Source organism: Gekko japonicus, unplaced genomic scaffold (genome assembly GCF_001447785.1).
Source record: "Gekko japonicus isolate JY-2015 unplaced genomic scaffold, Gekko_japonicus_V1.1 scaffold358, whole genome shotgun sequence".
Classification (NCBI taxonomy): domain Eukaryota; kingdom Metazoa; phylum Chordata; class Lepidosauria; order Squamata; family Gekkonidae; genus Gekko; species Gekko japonicus.
This window is the reverse complement of record NW_015161962.1, coordinates 847688-869357: the sequence shown is the minus strand read 5'-3', so window position 1 is coordinate 869357 and position 21670 is coordinate 847688. Positions and strand designations below refer to the sequence as shown.

The 21670-nt window shown below is 53.5% G+C and overlaps 1 protein-coding gene across 1 annotated transcript in view; it reads right to left on the bottom strand.

The window, feature by feature from the left end:
- Positions 1-7298: 7298 nt before the first annotated feature.
- Positions 7299-21670, bottom strand: part of KCNJ10 (potassium channel, inwardly rectifying subfamily J, member 10) — a 37376-nt gene continuing 23004 nt past the window's right edge. The window contains exon 2 of the mRNA XM_015429566.1: positions 7299-8435. Coding sequence (XP_015285052.1) covers positions 7299-8435 — 1137 coding nt within the window. The remainder of the gene's footprint in view (positions 8436-21670) is intronic.

Below are 21670 nucleotides of genomic sequence, written 5' to 3'. Positions count from 1 at the left end.
GTTGGTCCAATAAAAGAATCTGCTGGTGGCAACAAGTATTTTGTCAGTTTTCTGGAAGGAAAATCCAGATATGTCTATACCTACCTGCTTAGGAGCAAAGATGAGGTGCTTGACAAGTTTAAATGCTATGTTGCTTCTGTGAAAAACAAATTTGGCAAAGTGTCACAGATAATGTCACAGAATACTGCAGCAGTGAGTTCCAAAGATTCATGGAACAAGAAGGAATTGAACATAAGACTACAATTCCTTATTCTCCTCAACAAAATGGAACGGCAGAACGCTTAAACAGAACCATTCAAGAAATGGCGCGTTCTATGCTAATGCAATCTGGACTTTCAGAGTCTTACTGGGCAGAAGCAGTCCACACTGCCATCTATTTGCATAACAGAGTTCCAACAAAAGCTACCAATAAAAGTCCTTTTGAATTATGGCATAACAGAATGCCTGGACTTACTTATAACAGCCTTTGGATCTAAAGCTTATGCATATATACCAAAGGAGAAAAGAGGCAAACTTGACCCAAGAGCGGAACCTGGAATCCTGGTGGAATATGCCTCTGGAGGAAAAGGATACAGAATCCTGAACCCTAAGACTTGCACAGTTAAAGTCTGCAATGTGGTACATGTTGATGAAAGCAATGTCCTACAGACTTCTAACCTGGCTGAGTCCACAGTGCAATCTGCTACTCAGGAACCTACAGATGTCTCCTTCAACGACGTGTTCGCTTGGCAATCTGCGCAGACCACCTGTGAACAGGCAGGTCCATCTCCACGAGAGAGTTCCAGCTCAGAAGGGGAACCAGGAGAAGCTATGCCAAGGGTAAGAGAGACAACCACTGTGAGACAATCAGCAAGGAGTAACAAGGGTGTACCACCACCAATGTATGGAATTTGTGCAAGTGTACAACCGGTGAAGGAACCAGGACTAGAAGGACCCTCACTGGTCTGATCCAGCAGGGCTCTTCTGGTGTTCTTCTCAGGGGAAGGCCTCAGTCTCTATGCCCTGTTGTTGGACCTCCAGAGGACATTGTTGGCCCCTGTGTGGGACAGGAGGCTGGACTAGAAGGACCCTCACTGGTCTGATCCAGCAGGGCTCTTCTGGTGTTCTTCTCAGGGGAAGGCCTCAGTCTCTATGCCCTGTTGTTGGACCTCCAGAGGACATTGTTGGCCCCTGTGTGGGACAGGAGGCTGGACTAGAAGGACCCTCACTGGTCTGATCCAGCAGGGCTCTTCTGGTGTTCTTCTCAGGGGAAGGCCTCAGTCTCTATGCCCTGTTGTTGGACCTCCAGAGGACATTGTTGGCCCCTGTGTGGGACAGGAGGCTGGACTAGAAGGACCCTCACTGGTCTGATCCAGCAGGGCTCTTCTGGTGTTCTTCTCAGGGGAAGGCCTCAGTCTCTATGCCCTGTTGTTGGACCTCCAGAGGACATTGTTGGCCCCTGTGTGGGACAGGAGGCTGGACTAGAAGGACCCTCACTGGTCTGATCCAGCAGGGCTCTTCTGGTGTTCTTCTCAGGGGAAGGCCTCAGTCTCTATGCCCTGTTGTTGGACCTCCAGAGGACATTGTTGGCCCCTGTGTGGGACAGGAGGCTGGACTAGAAGGACCCTCACTGGTCTGATCCAGCAGGGCTCTTCTGATGTTCTTCTCAGCAGAAGGCCTCGGCATCTATGCCCTGCTGGACTGGATGGACCACTGGTCTGTTCCAGCAGGGATCAGTATGTACTGTTCCCAAGTACTAGCAGGGTGGGTGTAGGAACTGAGGTCGGAGTATTGTGTGTGAGTGAGAGTTGCCAACCCCCTGGAGTTACAGCTCTTCTCTAGACTACAGAGTTCAGTTCCCCCTGGAGAAAGTGGCCTCTTTGGAAGGTGGACTCCACTGATGTCCCGCCCCTCCCCAAACCCTGCTTGCCCCCAGGCTTTTGTTGTTGTTGTTCAGTCGCACAGTCGAGTCCGACTCTTCGCGACCCCATGGACCAGCTCCCGCCAGGCCTTCCTGTCTTCTGCCATCCTCTGAAGTTGGCTCAATTTCATGTTCGTTGCATCTTTGACACTGTCTAACCATCTCATCCTTTGCCGTCCCCGTCTTCTTTGACCTTCAATCTTTCCCAGCATCAGGGTCTTCTCCAGTGAGCGCTCCCTTCTCATTTGGTGGCCAAAGTATTTGAGCTTCAGTTTCATTATCTGGCCTTGCAGGGAACAGTCAGGGTTGATTTCTTTTAGGATTGACTGATTTGATCTTCTTGCAGTCCAAGGGACTCTCAAGAGTCTTCTCCAGTACCATAGTTCAAAAGAATCTATTCTTCGTCGCTCGGCCTTCCTTATAGTCCAACTCTCGCAGCCATATATGACTACTGGGAATACCATTGCTTTGACCATGCGGACTTTTGTTGGCAGGGAGATGTCTCTACTTTTTATCATGCTGTTTAGGTTCGCCCCCAGGCTTCCCCCCCCCCCCAAATCTCCAGGAATTTCTCAACTTGTAGTTGGCAACCCTCGGGTGAGAGGCATCCCTTCACCACCACCACCACCTCCAGGTATTGATAATATTTCTGTCACACCCTTGCAAGAGAAGTCGCCTTGGCTATTTTAAGGACGCTAGTGGGGGGGAAAGGCTCCTTTTCTACTATACCAGCACCAAGTAAAGCAACATTTCAAAGACGTTGTAAAATCTGAAATTGTTTTTTTTTATTTAGTGCCTTTGTTCTAAGCAGAAGGAAATAAACAGCTCCTCTCCCCCGCCCCCCTTTGTAAGTTACATTGGACTTTTAGTGCAAAGTCTTCTTCAGTGGATAAAAATCTTCACGTCTCTGAAGCAGTACAGTACATCATGACAGGCACAAAAATAAACGTTTTTTTAAAAAGAAGAATCGCGTTACTATGCGGCTGGACCCCATTATCGAACCCTCGGCCCTCCTAGCTGTTCTCCGTGGGCATGAGTGTTCCCTCTAAGCTGAGTTTGTGTGAGCCAGCTCACAGTTTTTTAGCCTCTGGCTCACACTTTTTTTGTCTTATCCCAGTAAGGGTGGCTCCAGAGCAAACTAATTTATGCAGGAGCCAAATCGCTGGCTCACAACTTTAATGCTAGTGGCTCACCAAGTAGAATTTTTGCTCACAAGACCCCACAGCTTAGAGGGAGCATTGGGCATGACGTGGAACCAGGGCCTGCGGAGAACCCCCGGCATGCCACAGTCGGGTCAGGAGCCATCCGTGGCGTGAGAACAGAACATCTTGGTCAACTGGGCAGCCAGCTAGCCCGGGGCCAGGAGTCCCCCGTGGTGGTGGTTCTTACGTTAAAGGCACTCTTTAGACAAACTGCTTTTCTTGAAAACAGGAATGCGCAGAACGTCGCAAACTGTCATCTCTAGGTTTTGCTGTGTCGATTTATAAAATTTTGTCTCACTTAACAAGTCCACCAATCCCGGCCAGGGCAGAGGGCGATCCTTTGCAGCTAACATCCCCTGAGTCTCTGAAAGAAACAACGGATCTGTAGGCATTCACTTGATCAGGGAGCAGATAGAAATGCCATTCCAACCAGTGTTCCCTCTAAGATGAGTTAGTGTGAGCTAGCTCACGGTTCTTTAGCCTCCGGCTCACACATTTTTTTTGTCTCAGCTCAGGAAGGAACAGCTCCAGAGCAAACTAATTTCTGCAGCAGCCACATCGCTCGCTCACAACTTTAATGCCAGTCGCTCACAAAGTAGCATTTTTGCCCACAAGACTCCACAGCTTAGAGGGAGCATTGATTCCAAACACTACCACCCCCTTGAGATTAGGGCGAAATGCAATGGGTTCAGCTTCCCCAGATGACAAAGTGTGTCCCACGTCATTTGACCAAGCTTTGTTCTTTATGCAGAATTTGAACTCAGGTCTGCCAATCCCAGCACTACAAAACAGTGGTTCCCTAACGCTTTGACAGATGGGCCCGTTATAGTATGGGACAGTGTCATGACACCACAGAAAACCCCTCCCAGATGTGCTATGGGCAATGGGTCCAAAGCAATAGAGGAGGAGAAGAAGAGATTGGATTTATACCCTGCCCTTCACTATCCAAGGGAGTCTCAGAGCAGTTTACAAACTCCTTTCCCTTCCCCTCCCCACAACAGACGCCCTGTGAGGTAGGCGGGGCTGAGAGAGCTCTTGACAGAAACGGCTCTTTTTTTCAAGAACAGCTCTCGTCAGAACTACGGCTTGCCCAAGGTCATCCAGCCAGGTGCAAGTGGAAGAGGAGTGGGGGATCAAACCCACTTCTCCCAGATTAGAGTCTTAACCAGGACACCAAACCAGGACACTTAACCAGGACACCAAACGGGTGTAGTTATCTTGTTCTGACATTGTCGTCCCCACAATGCGTTTCGTGTGCTTCTCTTGTTGTGCTGCCAACGCTCACTTCTGTGTGCAATGGTTGGGGGGGGGAGTGCGCCAGTATTGAGCCCCCAATGAGGGCGGTGCTGCATCAGGTCAGTCTCTCTTCAAATGTGCAGACTTGATTTTTCTGTTGCAGACGTATTTGTGAAGTGACTCCAAACACAGGGTGGGGATTTCCCAGAGGGAAGGGGAGTACAGACCCCCCCCCCCAAACAACGGCTGATTAACTGGCCCTTTGGCTTTGAGAGCGCTCCCAGCACATTTCCAGATGCCTCGCTGACCAAGAAGAAAGTGCAAAGTAATCTCATCAGTCCTTTGTTCTGTTTTACAAATAAAGATATTTTTATATATATTTACCATTTATATATAAATAGATTTATATATATATATATATTTTAATAGATATTTCTCTAGGGAGAGGAAGAAAACTCTCTCCCCCTCTTTTCTGCTTTGCACGACTCTATTCCTGTAAGGAACCATCTCGGGCCCCACAAAAACTTGGCTCCTCCCACATCTCCAGTCTCCGAACGACTTTTGGTCTGGAAGGCCTCTCAAGAAAGAAATCATTGGCCGCCTCCTCCTCCTCCTTCCCTCCCAAGAAACCACCTCCTTCCCCTCGAGCAGGAAGGCTCCTCCAATGCCTCAGAGCGGGGTTTTCTCATCATGACGCTTGGCCAGCCACACAGCTGTACGTGTGCCACACGCAGGGCCAGCTCCAGCTTATTTTGCACCCTAGGCGAGGATCCTTTCTGCCCCCCCCCCGTGCGCCCACCAATTTTCAAAAATAAATGCATTTTAGGAAGAATGAAAAACACAAATAATCAAGAAACTCCCAGAGTACGGGGCCAGGTGCAGTTTGGTGCCCCTAAGGGCCGTCCTGCTCTAGGCGATCACCTATTTCGCCTGGTGAGTGAGCTGGCCCTGGCCACACGGGCATCCAGTGATTTGGAGAGCATGGGACGCTCACGCTGCTTCCCGACAGCCCTGGGGGGCCCGTCCCTGGCAAAGGCAGCTTTCAGTCCCTGATGCCCCGTGAGTAGCCTTGCCTCTCTTCTCTCTCCTGTAGCTGCTTTTGCTGGCAGTTTCTTCTATGTTACCTTGGATATTTGGGCTACGTGTTTTGTTTTTTTTTAAATCCAATCGCGTGTTAGTTTTGCCAAGATGCAAAGATGTCATTTCTTCATGTGGAAGAGGTCCTTGGAAATCTGCCTGCCTGCCTTCACAATGGCGCACGAAGACTTTTCTCGCTTTCCGTCTGTGACCGAGGATGCGCCCGTCCGGCTTTTCCCCACACCTGAGCTCCTCGGCACGCTCCAAGGGACAGGAGCGGGAAGCCAGGAAGGGCCGATTCTCCCAAAGGAAGGGGAACAGGACTGCATTTCCCATGTGCTCCGCGTTTAGCTTCAGCATTTCTGATGTCGATAGATTACAGTACGGACAACAGCAAGTACAGCAATTCTGTTGTGGCTCTGTGGTCAGCGGGTGGCCTGCTGGGCCTCAGGAGAGGAGCCGGCGAGGTTGCTCCCTCTCCCTGAGGAATCCTGGCGCCCCACCAAGTGTGGGGAAATCCTCCTTTCCTTTGTGCAAGGAAAGCTCTTTTGTTTCCAGAACAATGGCAGTGACAGACAGTGAGGCCCAGCACAGAAGGCCTGGAGCAGAGGTCCATCAGTGGCTATTAGCCACAAGGTACAGATAGGGACTCTGGGGCAAGGGATGCTCTGTCTTCTTGGTGCTTGGGGGGGGGGTCAAATGTGGGAGGGCTCCTAGTGTCCTCCTGGCCCCACTGCTGGACCTCCTGATGGCCCCTCCTGGCCACTGTGTGACACAGGAGTGTTGGACTGGGTGGGCCTTTGGCCTGATCCAACATTGGTGTCCCTTATGTTCTTAGGTTCTTATCTTCACCCAGGAACGAACGGGGAGCAGGCTCTCTTGCCGCCTGGAACTCGAGAAACGGACTGCATTCCGGATCCCGGGTGATTCTGCCAGACTTGCAAAACTTGTTTTAGAAACTGCCTGTCTTGCTTTCCCCACCTCCACGGTCAACAGAGAGGCCCTGGGGAGGAGGGCTGTGTTGCACAGAGAGCCCCCACAGAGGGGTGAATCAGACCTCCAGCCCAGAGGCCCCACTGCAGTCCTCCAGGCGTGGTCGGGTCTATCTGCCCAGTCCCCCTCTGGGTTAATTAAGAACCAAGTTGCCCAAAAAAGTTTTTAAAGAAGTGGCTATTTATGGAAGAGACAGAAGTGTGTTTTTATCTCGATATAAGAGTCTCGTACAGAAAGGTCTTGGGGAGAGAAGAGCTGCAGGACGCAGGCTGTGCCAGGTGCCTCTGCTATATGGAAAGGTCTGAGGCACCCTGTCCAGGGGGTCTGGTCTGCCTAGCCACCCCCCCCATTGTTCCCTGCAACCTGGTGGGCTCTGCATCCACCAGCCCTTCACAGGCTAGGCTGGGACGGAGCTCTGCTTGTCATGGTAACAGTTCTCAAAGCAAAAGAGAGATTTCTATAAAATTATAGCGTTCCATAGAATTGTTTTCACCCTGGAGAGACACAGTCCTGCTGGTTTGCACCCCACGGCCACCTGGGAGCCAGGAGTGGGCGACACACAGACGATGGCTCCACCACTGTATGCATTGAGCCACAAATGCGATGAAACAAAGGCCTCCTATGGGTGGTGAAAGGTCTTTATGCTGGAGCGGACTGGGAGCTACCAACTGTGTCTGTTAGGAGGGAGGTTAATGTTCTAAGGGAAGGAGAAATCCCTCCATTCCCACTGAGAGAGGACTGGGTTGGACTGGAAGAGAAGACAACAGGGAGGGGGAGGGAGGGAGGGAGGGGGGAAGGAAGGAAGGAAGGAAGGAGCGAATCCAGAAGCAACTAGAGATGTTAAAAGGAAATCCACGTGAGGCAGTCGCCCTGGGAAGTTCTCAGAAGCATCAAACGTTGCTGATCCGGACACTCAAAGGGCTGCTCTCCCTCCCTGCCTTCTCCCGGAAGGATTCCTCCAGCTTCAGTTTTTCGGGGTCCCCATATCTCACGGTCTCGTGAACGCAGCACGGCGGTGAGACTTTGACCACCTGCTCAAAGAGACTGAAGTCTGCGACATACTTCCCACTGGCGGACAGAGAAATGACCGGGGTGAATTCGTAGCCCCAGAGGATCTCTTCGGGGAGGTAGGAGGTCCGCACTTGGCAGGTGGCACTGGTGGATTCCACGGTTCCGCTGAGAATGACCACCAGTTCGAAGTCTCCCTCGCCGGTGCGCAGGGCCATGTCCCGGAAGGGGCTCCGGTCGTCCACCACGTGGTAGAAGGTGAGGGGCAGGATGAGGAAGGGGCTGTCCGAGGAGGTGTCCACCTGGAAGTTCACGTTGACCTGGTTGAGTTGGACGTTCTCGCCTTCCTTGGTGAGGTGCGTCTGGAGGAGCTTGCCCGTGACCTGGCAGCCGATCAGCAGGCTCTTGCGCATGTTGGCCACTCGGATCATCAGGCACGTCTTGCCGTTATGCTGCGCCACCACCGCACTCTGGCTGAACTTGATGGTCTCCGCCCTCTTCTTGGGCCGGGCGATCTTGGCCAGGAAAGTGCCCGTGATGAAGATCTCCATGATGGTGGTCAAGACCAGCTGGCTGATGAGCAAGACGATGGCGAGGGGGCACTCCTCACTGATGTAGCGGAAGCCGTAGCCGATGGTGGTCTGGGACTCCAGGGAGAAAAGGAAGGCCCCCGTCAGCGTGTGGACTTGCATGACGCATGGCGTGTGGTTGGCGGGGGGGTTGAACTCCAGCAGGTCTCCGTGGAGCAGGGCCACGAGGTACCAGATGACGCCAAAGACGAACCAGGTCCCCGCAAAGGAAGCCGAGAAGAGGATCAGCTTGTAGCGCCACTGCATGTCGATGAAGGTGGTCCACAAGTCCTTCAGGTAGAGGAACCGCTTGTCCGCAATGTGCTCCATCTTCACGTTGCTCCGCCCATCCTTCGTCATGACCCGCCTCTTGCGGAGGGCGGCGGCAATCAGGGGGCGGCTGTCAGTCTGCGTCGTCTGGCTGTAATACACTTTTGTAGCCGAAGTCATCTGTGGGAGGGCAGGGAGGGGACAAAAGAAGAGGAAAGGGTTGTGAGAACAGAGGAGCATCAGGAGAGCCCTGCCAGGTCAGACCACTGAGGGTCCATCCAGTCAAGTTTCCTGTCTCACACAGTGGCCAACCAGCTCCTCTGGAGGGCCAAGAACAGGGCAGAGAGGCCGAGGCTGTTATAAGAACATCCGAAGAGCCCTGCTTGATGAGACCAGTGAGGGTCCATCTAGTCTAGCATCCCGTCTCACACTGTGGCCAACAAGGTCCGCTGGAGGACCAACAACAGGGCATAAGAGGTTGAGGCCTTCTCCCGAGAAGAACATCAGAAGAGCCCTGCTGGATGAGACCAGTGAGGGTCCATCCAGTCCCGCCTCCCATCTTACACAGTGGCCAGCCAGTTTCTCTGGAGGGCCAACAACAGAGCAGAGAGGCCGAGGCTGTTATAAGAACCTAAGAAGACCCTTGCTGGATGAGACCAGTGAGGGTCCATCCAGTCCCGCCTCCCATCTTACACAGTGGCCAGCCAGTTTCTCTGGAGGGCCAACAACAGAGCAGAGAGGCCGAGGCTGTTATAAGAACCTAAGAAGACCCTTGCTGGATGAGACCAGTGAGGGTCCATCCAGTCCCGCCTCCCATCTTACACAGTGGCCAGCCAGTTTCTCTGGAGGGCCAACAACAGAGCAGAGAGGCCGAGGCTGTTATAAGAACCTAAGAAGACCCTTGCTGGATGAGACCAGTGAGGGTCCATCCAGTCCCGCCTCCCATCTTACACAGTGGCCAGCCAGTTTCTCTGGAGGGCCAACAACAGAGCAGAGAGGCCGAGGCCTTCCCCTGAGAAGAACACCAGAAGAGCCCTGCCGGGTCAGACCAATGAGGGGGCATCTAGTCCAGCAACCTGTCTCACATAGTGCCAACTAGCTCCTCTGAAGGACCAACAACAGGGCAGAGAGGCCGAGGCCTTCCCCTGAGAAGAACATCAGAAGAGGTCTGCTGGATGAGACCAGTAGTCCATCCAGTCCAGCCTCCTGTCTCACACAGAGGCCAGCCAGTTCCTCTGGAGGGCCAAGAACAGGGCATAGAGGCCGAGGCTGTTATAAGAACCTAAGAAGACCCTTGCTGGATGAGACCAGTAGTCCATCCAGTCCAGCCTCCTGTCTCACACAGAGGCCAGCCAGTTCCTCTGGAGGGCCAAGAACAGGGCATAGAGGCCGAGGCTGTTATAAGAACCTAAGAAGACCCTTGCTGGATGAGACCAGTAGTCCATCCAGTCCAGCCTCCTGTCTCACACAGAGGCCAGCCAGTTCCTCTGGAGGGCCAAGAACAGGGCATAGAGGCCGAGGCTGTTATAAGAACCTAAGAAGACCCTTGCTGGATGAGACCAGTAGTCCATCCAGTCCAGCCTCCTGTCTCACACAGAGGCCAGCCAGTTCCTCTGGAGGGCCAAGAACAGGGCATAGAGGCCGAGGCTGTTATAAGAACCTAAGAAGACCCTTGCTGGATGAGACCAGTAGTCCATCCAGTCCAGCCTCCTGTCTCACACAGAGGCCAGCCAGTTCCTCTGGAGGGCCAAGAACAGGGCATAGAGGCCGAGGCTGTTATAAGAACCTAAGAAGACCCTTGCTGGATGAGACCAGTAGTCCATCCAGTCCAGCCTCCTGTCTCACACAGAGGCCAGCCAGTTCCTCTGGAGGGCCAAGAACAGGGCATAGAGGCCGAGGCTGTTATAAGAACCTAAGAAGACCCTTGCTGGATGAGACCAGTAGTCCATCCAGTCCAGCCTCCCATCTTACACAGTGGCCAGCCAGTTTCTCTGGAGGGCCAACAACAGAGCAGAGAGGCCGAGGCCTTCCCCTGAGAAGAACATCAGAAGAGCTCTGCTGGATGAGACCAATGAAGGTTCATTTATTTAGTCCAGCATCCCATCTCACACTGTGGCCAACCGGTTCCTGTGGAGGGCTGAGGCCTTCCCTTCATGTTGCCTCTTGGCTCTGGGATGTAGAGGTTGCCTGCCTCTGAATGTGGAGGTTGCCCTCAGTCCTCATGGCTAGGAGCCCTTGATAGACGTATCCTCCATGAATCTAGTTAATCCCCTTTTAAAGCTGTTTAGAGGGAGCCATCAAGGAGCAGCTCTGTTGGTGCAAAATGAGACGTTTGGGAGTAGTACGATAGTCCGCCAGAAGGTGCAAGGGTGGATTGCGTAGGCAGACTTGAAGCAGAACCAGGTGTGGATGCTTTACCAATGATGTGAACTTGGGCAGGTCATGAGAGGGAGGGCAGGGAGGGTTGCCTCAGGGCTTAGTTCTCGTGGCCCTTTCTTACACGCCCAGGGAAATGCTAATTACCACTTTGGGGTCAGGAAGCAATTTTCCTCCAGGCGAGTTTGGATGGAGATCCTGGAGGTGTTTGATCATCTTCTGAGCATGGAGCAGGGGTCACAGGGTGTGTCTGGAGGGGGAGGTATTTGTGAATTTCCTGCATTGTACAGGGGGTTGGACTAGATGACCCTGGAGGTCCCTTCCAACCCCATGATTCTATGGTTCTATGACGTTTCCCTTAATCTCTGTGTAAAAATCGCCCCGTGGGGCCAAAGTAGGCACGTGTGTTTGCCGCCTGTCCACAGCTCATCCTCAGCCCTCATGTGGGAGAGCCAGTGAAATGGAGTGGGGCAGACACCCTGTGAGGTCGGTGGGGCTGAGAGAGCTCTTTCAAGTACTGCTCTTGAGAGAACAGCTCTGAGAGAACATGTGGCTGACCCAGGGTCACCCAGCTGGCTGCATGTGGAGGAGGAGGAGAGGGGAATCAAACCCGGTTCTCCCAGATTAGTGTCCACGGCTCTTAACCACTTTAAAATAATAACATCTCTCTTTAAATCTTCTTGCGGTGTCAATAGTGGCCTCCCGAGGAGGGTTTTTTTTGTAAATTAGGGCCATGGATTTTATTGGATGCAGAGATTATTTTTAAAAGTCAAGAGTTGCTTACACATTAAAACACCCCTTCCACAGCAGAACTTAAATACAAAATTCTAGAAATAGCAGAGATGGATAAACATAAGAACATAAGAACATAAGAGACGCCATTGTTGGATCAGGCCAAAGGCCCATCCCGTCCAACACTCTGTGTCACACAGGGGCCAGAAATACCAGGGGCCATCAGGAGGCCCAGCAGAGGGGCCAGGACATTAGAAGCCCTCCCACTGTTGACCCCCCCCCCCAAGCACCAAGATGACAGAGCATCACTTGCCCCAGAGCCCCTATCTATACCTTGTGGCTAATAGCCACTGATGGACCTCTGCTCCATATGCTTATCTAATTCCCTTTTGAAGCCGTCCATGCTTGTAGCCGCCACCACTTCCTGTGGCAGTGAATTCCATGTGTTAATCACTCTTTGACATCACCGGAAGTGTGTCATAAGGCCACACCCCCTGACATCACCGGAAGTGTGTCATAAGGCCACACCCCCTGACATCACCGGAAGTGTGTCATAAGGCCACACCCCCTGACATCACCGGAAGTGTGTCATAAGGCCACACCCCCTGACATCACCGGAAGTGTGTCATAAGGCCACACCCCCTGACATCACCGGAAGTGTGTCATAAGGCCACACCCCCTGACATCACCGGAAGTGTGTCATAAGGCCACACCCCCTGACATCACCGGAAGTGTGTCATAAGGCCACACCCCCTGACATCACCGGAAGTGTGTCATAAGGCCACACCCCCTGACATCACCGGAAGTGTGTCATAAGGCCACACCCCCTGACATCACCGGAAGTGTGTCATAAGGCCACACACCCCGCCCCCAACGGTCAAGGCCGGCGGGAGTGCAAGGAAGCCCCGCGAAGGCCCTCCCTGGCCCCAGGCAGGCAGGGGTGGGGAGAGGCAGGGAGGAAGCAACTTACCCTCCCTCTTCTCCCGCGGGGCGGCCGGAAGCGGGGGGTGGGGCTTCGTCATGTGCCCCGCCCCCCATATCTCACCCGGGGGAACTGCGATCCCCCATGATCCCCCCCCGAAATGACCTCTGGTTTTCAATACCCTTCCTAATAATCCCCAGCATAGCATTGGCCTTCTTTATTGCAGTCACACACTGTCTCGACATTTTCAGTGAGTTATCTACTACAAACATAACATTACAAAATAAACCAGAGGAGCTGTTCTGGGACAGATGGGGGGAAATTTATACTTGGCTAAAGATAAAGAAGATAAAACGAAAAATGCTAGTTAAGATTTATGGCGAGATACAAAAAAGATGAATTTTGGGTTATGATATAAAAACTAATCAAATATGTTAATGTGGAAAAATCAAAATAAATTTACAACAACGAAAAAAGAGTTGCTTACATATTCATCACAGTTTTCTGCCAGGAAGATTAGGAGCTATTAGCAAAAAGTCCGATGGTGGAACTAATTCACTGGCTCTCGTTAGGACAGTCATGTGCTGTTGACTTGGTTTTATGAACTGAGGTTTTTTAAAACGGGTTTTTGAATCAAACAAATGGAGATGCCATGACAGCTGGAATTAGTAAGCCGAGAGAGAGAGAAGCGCTCTGCGCTCCCCCCCCACCCCCATTGCCTAGTTGTGGGAAGACCCAGGTGCTCAACGGAGCGTGATCACAGCCAGCAGGGTAGCCAGCCAGCCACGCGGCAAAAGGAAACAACAGTCCAGTGGGACCTCAGAGACCAACCCTAAGTATCAAATCTTTAAGGCGCCCCCCTGGACTTTTGCTCCATGCAGCAGGGCTGCCAAGAGAGGCGGACTGGGGGTAAAAAATCCCGGGGCCCAACTCAGCTCCAGGGCTCAGAGAAGCCGGAAGCCTCCTGCATTCAGCAAAGGCATCTCCTCTGTTTATTTTACTTGTCGCGCAGTTCCCCACTGCAGCCACTAGGGGCGAAGTCAAGGCAGAAGAGAACAAACAAACAAGCCGATGCTCCGACTCCGTTTGCTGCCCTTTTTTTTAAGCAATGATTTCTAAAAGAAAGATCTCCATGGCTGCAAAGTAGACAAGGCTAAGGCGAACGTGGGGTGTTTCTAAGCCCTTCGACCAACCTGGTATGCATCCATTACTCTCTCCTCCCAGTTTCTAATTATCCCCATGCACACATTTTGCATTTTCATTATCCCTAGCCTAGCTGGGGAGTTAAAGCACACGGGGGGGGGGGGGGTGTTTGTATTTCCCAAGAATCTATCAAAGTAGTGAAAGGGTATTCCCCTCCCCCCCCCACACACACTTCACCTGCATTGTGAACTGTATTAGTTTGTTCTACGGGAGATAACTATGGAATTGGGCACGCATTAGCTCCAGTTTATATCAAAGCAAATGATACCCTAGCTTAAATATGTATCTATAATGCATTTGTGGTTTTACCATAAAGGTAAAGGTTCCCTTGCTCGAAAGCCAGTCGAGTCCGACTCTAGGGTTGCGGTGCTTATCTCAGTTTCCAAGCCGAAGAGCCAGCACTGTCCGAAGACGTCTCCGTGGTCATGTGGCCGGCATGACTAAACACCAAGGCGCACGGGAACGCTGTTCCCTTCCCACCGAAGTGGTACCTATTTATCTACTTGCCATTCCTTGCTTTCGAACTGCTAGGTTGGCAGGAGCTGGAACTAGAGATGGGAGCTCACTCCGTCATGCGGCACACTCGGGTCTCGAACTGCTTAACTACTGACCTTCCACAGCCTGCACTCACCATACATCCTGTTTAAACTTTATAAAGCTCTCACAACATCCAGAGGAAATGGCAGGGCTGCAGCCTGTTTCTCTCATGAACGCCAGCAGATGGCAGCAGAGGTCTGAGCCTGAGGAGGGAGCCCCCACCTCCCAGTGCACAGCATACAAGGACATGAGAGAAGCCCATGTTGGATCAGGCCAAAGGCCCATCCAGTCCAACACTCTGGGTCACACTGTGGCCAAAACCCAGGGGTCATCAGGAGGTCCAGCAGTGGGGCCAGGACTCCAGAAGCCCCTCCCACTCTGGCCCCCTCCCCAAGCGCCAAGAACACAGAGCATCACTGCCACAGACATAAGAACATAAGAGAAGCCATGTTGGATCTGGCCAACGGCCCATCCACTCCAACCATCTGTGTCACACAGTGACCAAAAACACCAGGTGCCATCAGGAGGTCCAGCAGTGGGGCCAGGACATTAGAAGCCCTCCCACTGTTGCCCCCCAAGAATACAGAGCATCACTGCCCCAGACATAAGAACATGAGAGAAGCCACGTTAGATCAGACCAATGGCCCATTTGGTCCAACCCTCTGTGTCACACAGTGGCCGAAACCCAGGGGCCATCAGGAGGTCCACCAGCAGTGCCAGAACTCCAGAAGCCCTCCCACTAAAAATATAAAACAGGGATCCTCTGGGGAGAGCTTGGCGCCCCAGCAAGCCTCCCACATGCACACATACCAGGCAAACCAAAAAAGGCAAAGCCCCAATCCTCCTTGGCTACCCATTCAGCTGGGGCAAAGCCACAGCAACCCTTGCAAGGAGGGGCCGTTCTGCCCACCTTTAAGCACAAAGCACCCTCTTTGGACACCCTCCGCAGCTCCTGTCCTGAACCTCCTGCTTTCATCAAGTGGAATCCAAAAAGTTTGCCCAGGCTGACAGACTCCACTTTAGGACAAGAAGAGAAGAAGAGATTGGATTTATTCCCCATGGCCCTTCACTACCCGAAGGAGTCTCAGAGGGGCTTCCAGACTCCATTCCCTTCCCCTCCCCACAACAGACACCCAGCTGAGAGAGCTCTGACAGAACTTGTAACTGACCCAATGTCACACCAGCAGCTGCATGTGGAGGACTGGGGACTCAAACCTGGTTTTCCAGATTAGAGTCCACGCCAATGCTCCCTCTAAGCTGTGGAGTCTTGTCAGCAAAAAATCTACTTTGTGAGCTGCTGGCATTTGAGCTAAGACAAAAATGTGTGAGCCGGAGGCTAAAAAACCTGTGAGCTAGCTCACACTGACTCAGCTTAGAGGGAACACTGGTCCACGCACTTAAGTACTACACCAAACCACTACACCAAACTGGCTCACCAAACTACACAACTGCCCCCCCCGCACACCAGTCTCTTCTTAGCAGTCTCTTTCGAAAATATTTTTGACTCTCTTAGGCAATCAGTGAAATGTCATCCGTGGCATTCATTGGCTGAGTTCAGAACCCCAGTGCTTGGCCATTCCACCTCTGGCGCGCCACTGTTCATGGCTCACAAACCCCTTGGCGTCATTGTGTGGGGAAGCTGGCCGGAAAGGGCTTAAGAAAGAAGAGGTGAAGGGCTGAGTGACCCTTCTGTTTTCATGTGTTTGTTTAATGTGCCTCTGTGTGTGTTTGTGTGTGAGTGAAGCGTCCTCAAGCCATTTCCAACCTATGGCAACGGTGTAAGTGAATGTTCTCCATCATTAACGGCCTTGCTCACCCCAGCCCTAAGCAGCTGAGCCACAGAGCCGGCAGTCAGGAATGGCCTTTAAGAACATAAGAGAGAAGCCAGGGTTGGATCAGGCCAGTGGCCCATCCAGTCCAGCACTCTGTGTCACACAGTGGCCAAAAGTACCAGGGGCCATCAGGAGGCCCACCAGTGGGGCCAGGACACTAGGAGCCCTCCCACTGTGCCCCCCCCCCAAGCACCAAGACTACAGAACATCACTGCCCCAGACATAAGAACGTAAGAGAAGCCAATGCTGGATCAGGCCAATGGCCCCTCCAGTCCAACACTTTGTCACACAGTGGCCAGAAATACCAGGTGCCCTCAGGAGGTCCACCAGTGGGGCCAGAACTCCAGAAGCCCTCCCACTCTTGCCCCCCCCCCAAGCACCAATAAGGCAGAGCATCCCTTGCCCCAGACTGAGTGTTCCATCTCTAAGAACATAAGAGAAGCCAATGTTGGGTCAGGCCAAAGGCCCATCCAGTCCAACACTCTGTGTCACACAGTGGCCAGAAATACCAGGTGCCATCAGGAGGTCCACCAGTGGGGCCACTAGGAGCCCTCCCACTATTGCCCCCCCAAGCACCAAGAATACAGACAGGGGTGGATGAAGGCTCACTGGTGCCCTAAGCACTGACCCATCTTGGTCCCCCCCCTCCTTTCCACACCGACCCAGACCATTTTAGTTGTTGACCTGTCTGACCAGATATACAATGCAAGTTGCAACAATACAAAAATTTATTCATAAGATAACACAATATACTGTACAAACTAAGCTCTTCACTCTTTTCCCAACTTTGTGGTGCCCCCTTTGGCCCTGATGTCCTAAGCACCTGCTTAGTCTGCTTAATGGTTAATCTGCCCCTGAATACAGAGCATCCCTTGCCCCAGACCAGGAGTTCCTATCGATACCTTGTGGCTAATAGCCACTGATGGACCTCTGCTCCAGATGTTGATCCAATTCCCTTTTGAAGCCGTTCATGCCACAGGAATCAGTACTTGGTGCGATGCTTTTTAACCTGTTTTTTAATGATTTGGAGTTGGGAGTAAGCAGTGAGGTGGCTAAATTTACAGGTGACACGAAGTTGTTCAGGGTGGTGAGAACCAGGGAGGATTGTGAGGCACTCCAAAGGGATCTGTCGAGGATGGGGGAGTGGGTGTCAACGTGACAAATGGGGTTCAATGTGGCCAAGTGCAAGGTGATGCACATTGGAGCCAAAAAGCCTAAATATAAATACACACTGATGGGGTCTGAACTGGCAGAGACTGACCAAGAGAGAGATCTTGGAGTTGTAGTAGATAACTCACTGAAAATGTCGAGACAGTGTGTGACTGCAATAAAGAAGGCCAACGCTATGCTGGGGATTATTAGGAAGGGAACTGAAAACAAATCAGCCAGTATCATAATGCCCCTGTATAAAACAATGGTGCAACCTCATTTTGGAGTACTGTGTACAGTTCTGGTCACCACACCTCAGAAAGGATATTCTAGCATTGGGAAAAGTGCAGAAAAGGGCAACTAGAATGATAAAAGGGTTGGAGAACTTTCCCTATGAGGAAAGGTTGGGGCGCTTGGGGCTCTTTAGCTTGGAGAAATGATGGTTGAGGGGTGACATGATCGAGGTTTATAAGATTATGCGTGGGAAAGAATAGGTGGAGAAAGAAGTCCTTTTCTCCCTTTCTCACAATAGAAGAACTCGTGGGCACTCAATGAAATTGCTGAGCAGTCGGGTTAGAACAGATAAAAGGAAGTCCTTCTTCACCTAAAGAGTGATCAACACCTGGAATTCACTGCCACAGGAGGGGGTGGCGGCTACAAGCATGGACGGCTTCAAGAGGGAACTGGATAAACATGTGGAGCAGAGGTCCATCAGTGGCTATTAGCCACAAGGTATAGATAGGGACTCTCGGTCTGGGGCAAGGGATGTTCTGTATTCTTGGTGCTTGGGGGTGGGGGGCAAGAGTGGGAGGGCTTCTGGAGTTCTGGCCCCACTGCTGGACCTCCTGATGGCCCCTGGTGTTTTTGGCCACTGTGTGACACAGTGTTGGACTGGATGGGCCATTGGCCTGATCCAACATGGGCTTCTCTCTTATGTTCTTATGCTTGTAGCCACTGCCATCTCCTGTGGCAGTGAATTCCATGTGTTAATTTGGAGATTGGTTGCAATTCTGGGAAATTTCCAGGCCTCACCTGGAGGCTGGCGACCATTAGACCCATCCCCCTGCTGGTCTTCTGGATCCCGGATGCTGACGGTGGCGGAAGAGCCATTCCCAAAACATCCTGCTAAAGCTGACAGGGATGGCGGGAGCGAAGAAGCAAGAGCCAGTCTCCGCCACCTCTCGCACCCTGCCAAACGTCACTGGCCCTTGGCAAGCATCCGCCCGATTGCCTGCCCCCCCCGCCCCCGCCCCATCCACAGAGCTCAGTACATCAAGAGGAGAAGAAAAGAGGGCCGAGACAAACCCCCGCAGTGTTCCCGACCAAGGCTCTGCCCATTCTCTGCCCAGCCATCCCCTGTAGCCGCAGCGGGCAAACAAACCCATCGGAAACAAGAAAGGCCCTTTTCATCTGTACCCGTCAATGTTTGGAAACGTCTCGTGGAAGCAAAGCCGTCGGATGGTCCCACCAATGCGCGTGGCCCTTTCTCTCTGGTGAAAGCCGGGTGGGGGGAGGCCGAGGTCAGGGATTGTGTTTCTCCCCCCCCCGCCACCCCCCCCCGAGGCCCTTCCAAAAAGCCTCCGGCCACCCGCCGTGGAGAAGGCCCTCTGTTCCTCGCCCAGATCGAAGCTCCAGCTGGCACTGAGAGTTTCCTCTTGGCTGGCTGAGCGTCGCCAAGTACCTCTCAAGGGCCACTCGGGTTCGGGCAAGGATCGCTCCCCCTCCAGCCAAGGCGAAGGGGAGCCAAGATGGCTGCCAAGGAAGGCCGCTGGCCGCGGAGTTTGAGGAGAGGGTCCTTTGTCGGCCTCGGCCACCGCGGCAGAGTTCAGCAAGGAGGCCTCAGAATGGCCGGACGTCAACTGTCCCGATTTCCTTTCAAGGCTTCTCCTCAAACCACCCAGAAGCCCCCTGCACTGAACAATGGGGCAGGGCCCCCAGGGAGCCTCAGCCGGCATCCAGCGTGCCCCACAAAAGCTTCCTCGGGACCCAACTTCCATCCTCCCTCCCTCCCCCCTGGGCCAGCGGCCTCTTAGGTCCTTTGAGGAGACGGGTGGAAACGGCACCAAACCCTTCCAGCTCCTCCCGAAGCCAAGGCTGGTCCAGTGGGCGGAAGACAAGTCTGGGGGGAGAAGGGTCCCCCACCCCCACCCCAGCCAGCTGGGAGCGGCAGAGGCAGGAAGCCAGCGGGCATTTCCCGCTCCTCGGCTGGGCTGGCCTCCGGCGGGAAAGGGCCCTTTGAGTGTCTTCCAGAGGCAGCCCAGACAAGCCCCTCCCCTCCGCCTCAGGCTCTGCTGCCATGCACCTTGGGCGTGGGGCTGCCGCTTGGCATCTTGCGGGGCACCTCCTGCGGCCACAACGGCGGGTGCCCCTTTCCTGCTGCTGTGCTGGCATCAGGTCTCCGCCTGACCTAGGATGACTCCGACAGGTAGGGTTGCCAGCTCCGGGTTGGGAAATACCTGGGGGTGGGAGGGCTTTTTTGGGGGTTAGGGGAGGGACGGGGCCTCGGTCGGGCGTAAGGCCACCAGGCAGCCCTCCTCCCACAGCAGCTGTTTCCTCCAGGAGGAGTGGAATACAGGTTCTAAAGAAATAAGTAATAGATACATAAATTAAGACGTGATTCGGGTGGTCTGGAGCTGTAATTCTGAGAGATCTCCACCCCCCACCTGGAGATTGGCAAGCTCACTGCCCAGGCTGGCTCAGGGGCTTTTGGTGTCGTGGTTAGGAGCGCGGACTCTAATCTGGGAGAACTGGGTTTGATTCCCCACTCCTCCTCCACATGCAGCTGCTGGTGTGACCTTGGGCCAGTCACAAGTTCTCTCAGAGCTGTTCTCTCAAGGGCAGTCCTGGAAAGAGCTCTCTCAGCCCCGCCTACCTCACAGGGTGTCTGTTGTGGGGAGGGGAAGGGATTGTAAGCTGCTCTGAGACTCCAAGTGAAGGGCAAGGGGCATAACTCCAATCTCCTCCTCCTCCTCTTCTTCTTCTTGCCCCAGGAGGGGCACCCCCACCCCTCCTGGGCCCATGCCAATGCCTGCCATGCCCCAGCCGGGCCCCTGTGGCACTGTGGCACAGGTATGTTCCACAGGGCACACAGGAGGGGGTGGCCGTCCCCTCCCTGGGAGCCAGCAGGGCCCCAGGGGTCCTTCAGCCCTGGCCCGAGAACCAGCCCCAACTTCCACAGGCCCGGGAGCAGCAGCCTAGCCCCGCGTCCCAGGCCCACGGAGACACTGGGACTTTCAGCCGGTTCCATAGCCGTGGCAGAAGACCCAGCCTCCCTGCCATCAATCGGAGCTGACCATCTGCCTTGGCAGCCAACGCACAGGAGATCGTGTTCCAGGGAGCCTCATGCCCGGGAAGGTCTCCAAGCAAATGTTTTTAGGGAAGAGCTTTTGCACGGCACCTTTGGCGGGGTTTTTTTTTTTTTTGCAGACTCCGGCAAGGAGCCGCTTCTCTGTAGGGTGTCCTGGAGCGCAAGGGCACGCGGACGCATCCCGGCCTTTCCCCCCAAGCACCGGGCTGACACGTCCAGAGAGGGACCCCTGGGCAGGAAGCAGAGCTGCCCCCCCAAGTCTACCTCTGGGTCAGCCCTCACCAGGCCTTGGCCCAGCGGGACCAGCCAGTACCATGAGGGAGGAGAGTGCTTCTGAGAGCGGACCGAGTGCCTCCCCTCGTCACTACCGCCCCATCACTGAGTCCTGGCGTTGCCAACTCCAGGCGGGGACGTTGCTGGAGAATTTGAGGGTGGAGCCTGGGGAGAGACGGGAGATCGGCCATAGAGTCCAGCAGGGCCATAGAGTCCAGCGGCCAGAGCAGCCGTTTTCTCCAGGGGAACTGAGCTCTGTTGTGTGGAGAGCAGCTGTCGTCTCGGGAGATCCCCAGGCTCCACCTGGAGGTTGGTAAAGGTAAAGGTTCCCTTGCTCGAAAGCCAGTTGAATCCGACTCTAGGGTTGCGGTGCTCATCTCCGTTTCAAAGCTGAAGAGCCAGCACTGTCCGAAGACGTTTCCGTGGTCATGTGGCCGGCAGGACTAAACACCAAGGCGCACGGAACGCTGTTCCCTTCCCACCAAAGTGGTACCTATTTATCTACTCCGAAGTGGTACCTATTTATCTGCTCACTCCGTCACGTGGCAACTCGGGTCTCGAACTGCTGAACTCAGGGGTCATTTCATAGAAAAAGAGGTGCAGGAGCTCATTACATAACTCATTAGCATAACTCATTTGCATATGCCACACACCCCTGACATCACCGGAAGTGTGTCAGAAGGCAACACCCACCGCTCAGGCTCCACTGGACTGTTTTGGATTGCTAGCTATTGGGGGGGGGGGAACATGCAGTTCTGCCCTCGCAGAGGAGGGAGAGCTTGTACCTGAATAAAACTTGGTCTTAAAGGTGCCACTGGACTGTTTTGGACCATGGGGCCAGGGGGGAGCTCTGCAACTTACCTGGCTGCTTCTTGCTCTGACTGAGGGCTGCTGGGAGCAGGGGGTGGGGCTTGTTGCATGTGCCCGCCCCCTGGGCTCTTTACTGCTGGAGCTCCGCTCCTGTGCGCTCCTGCAGGAAATGACCCCTGGCTGAACTACCGACCTTCCACAGCCTGCAGTTCAGCGTCTTAACCACTTGAGCCACCGCAGCTCAAAAAGACGCTGGCTAAAGATAAAAAATATA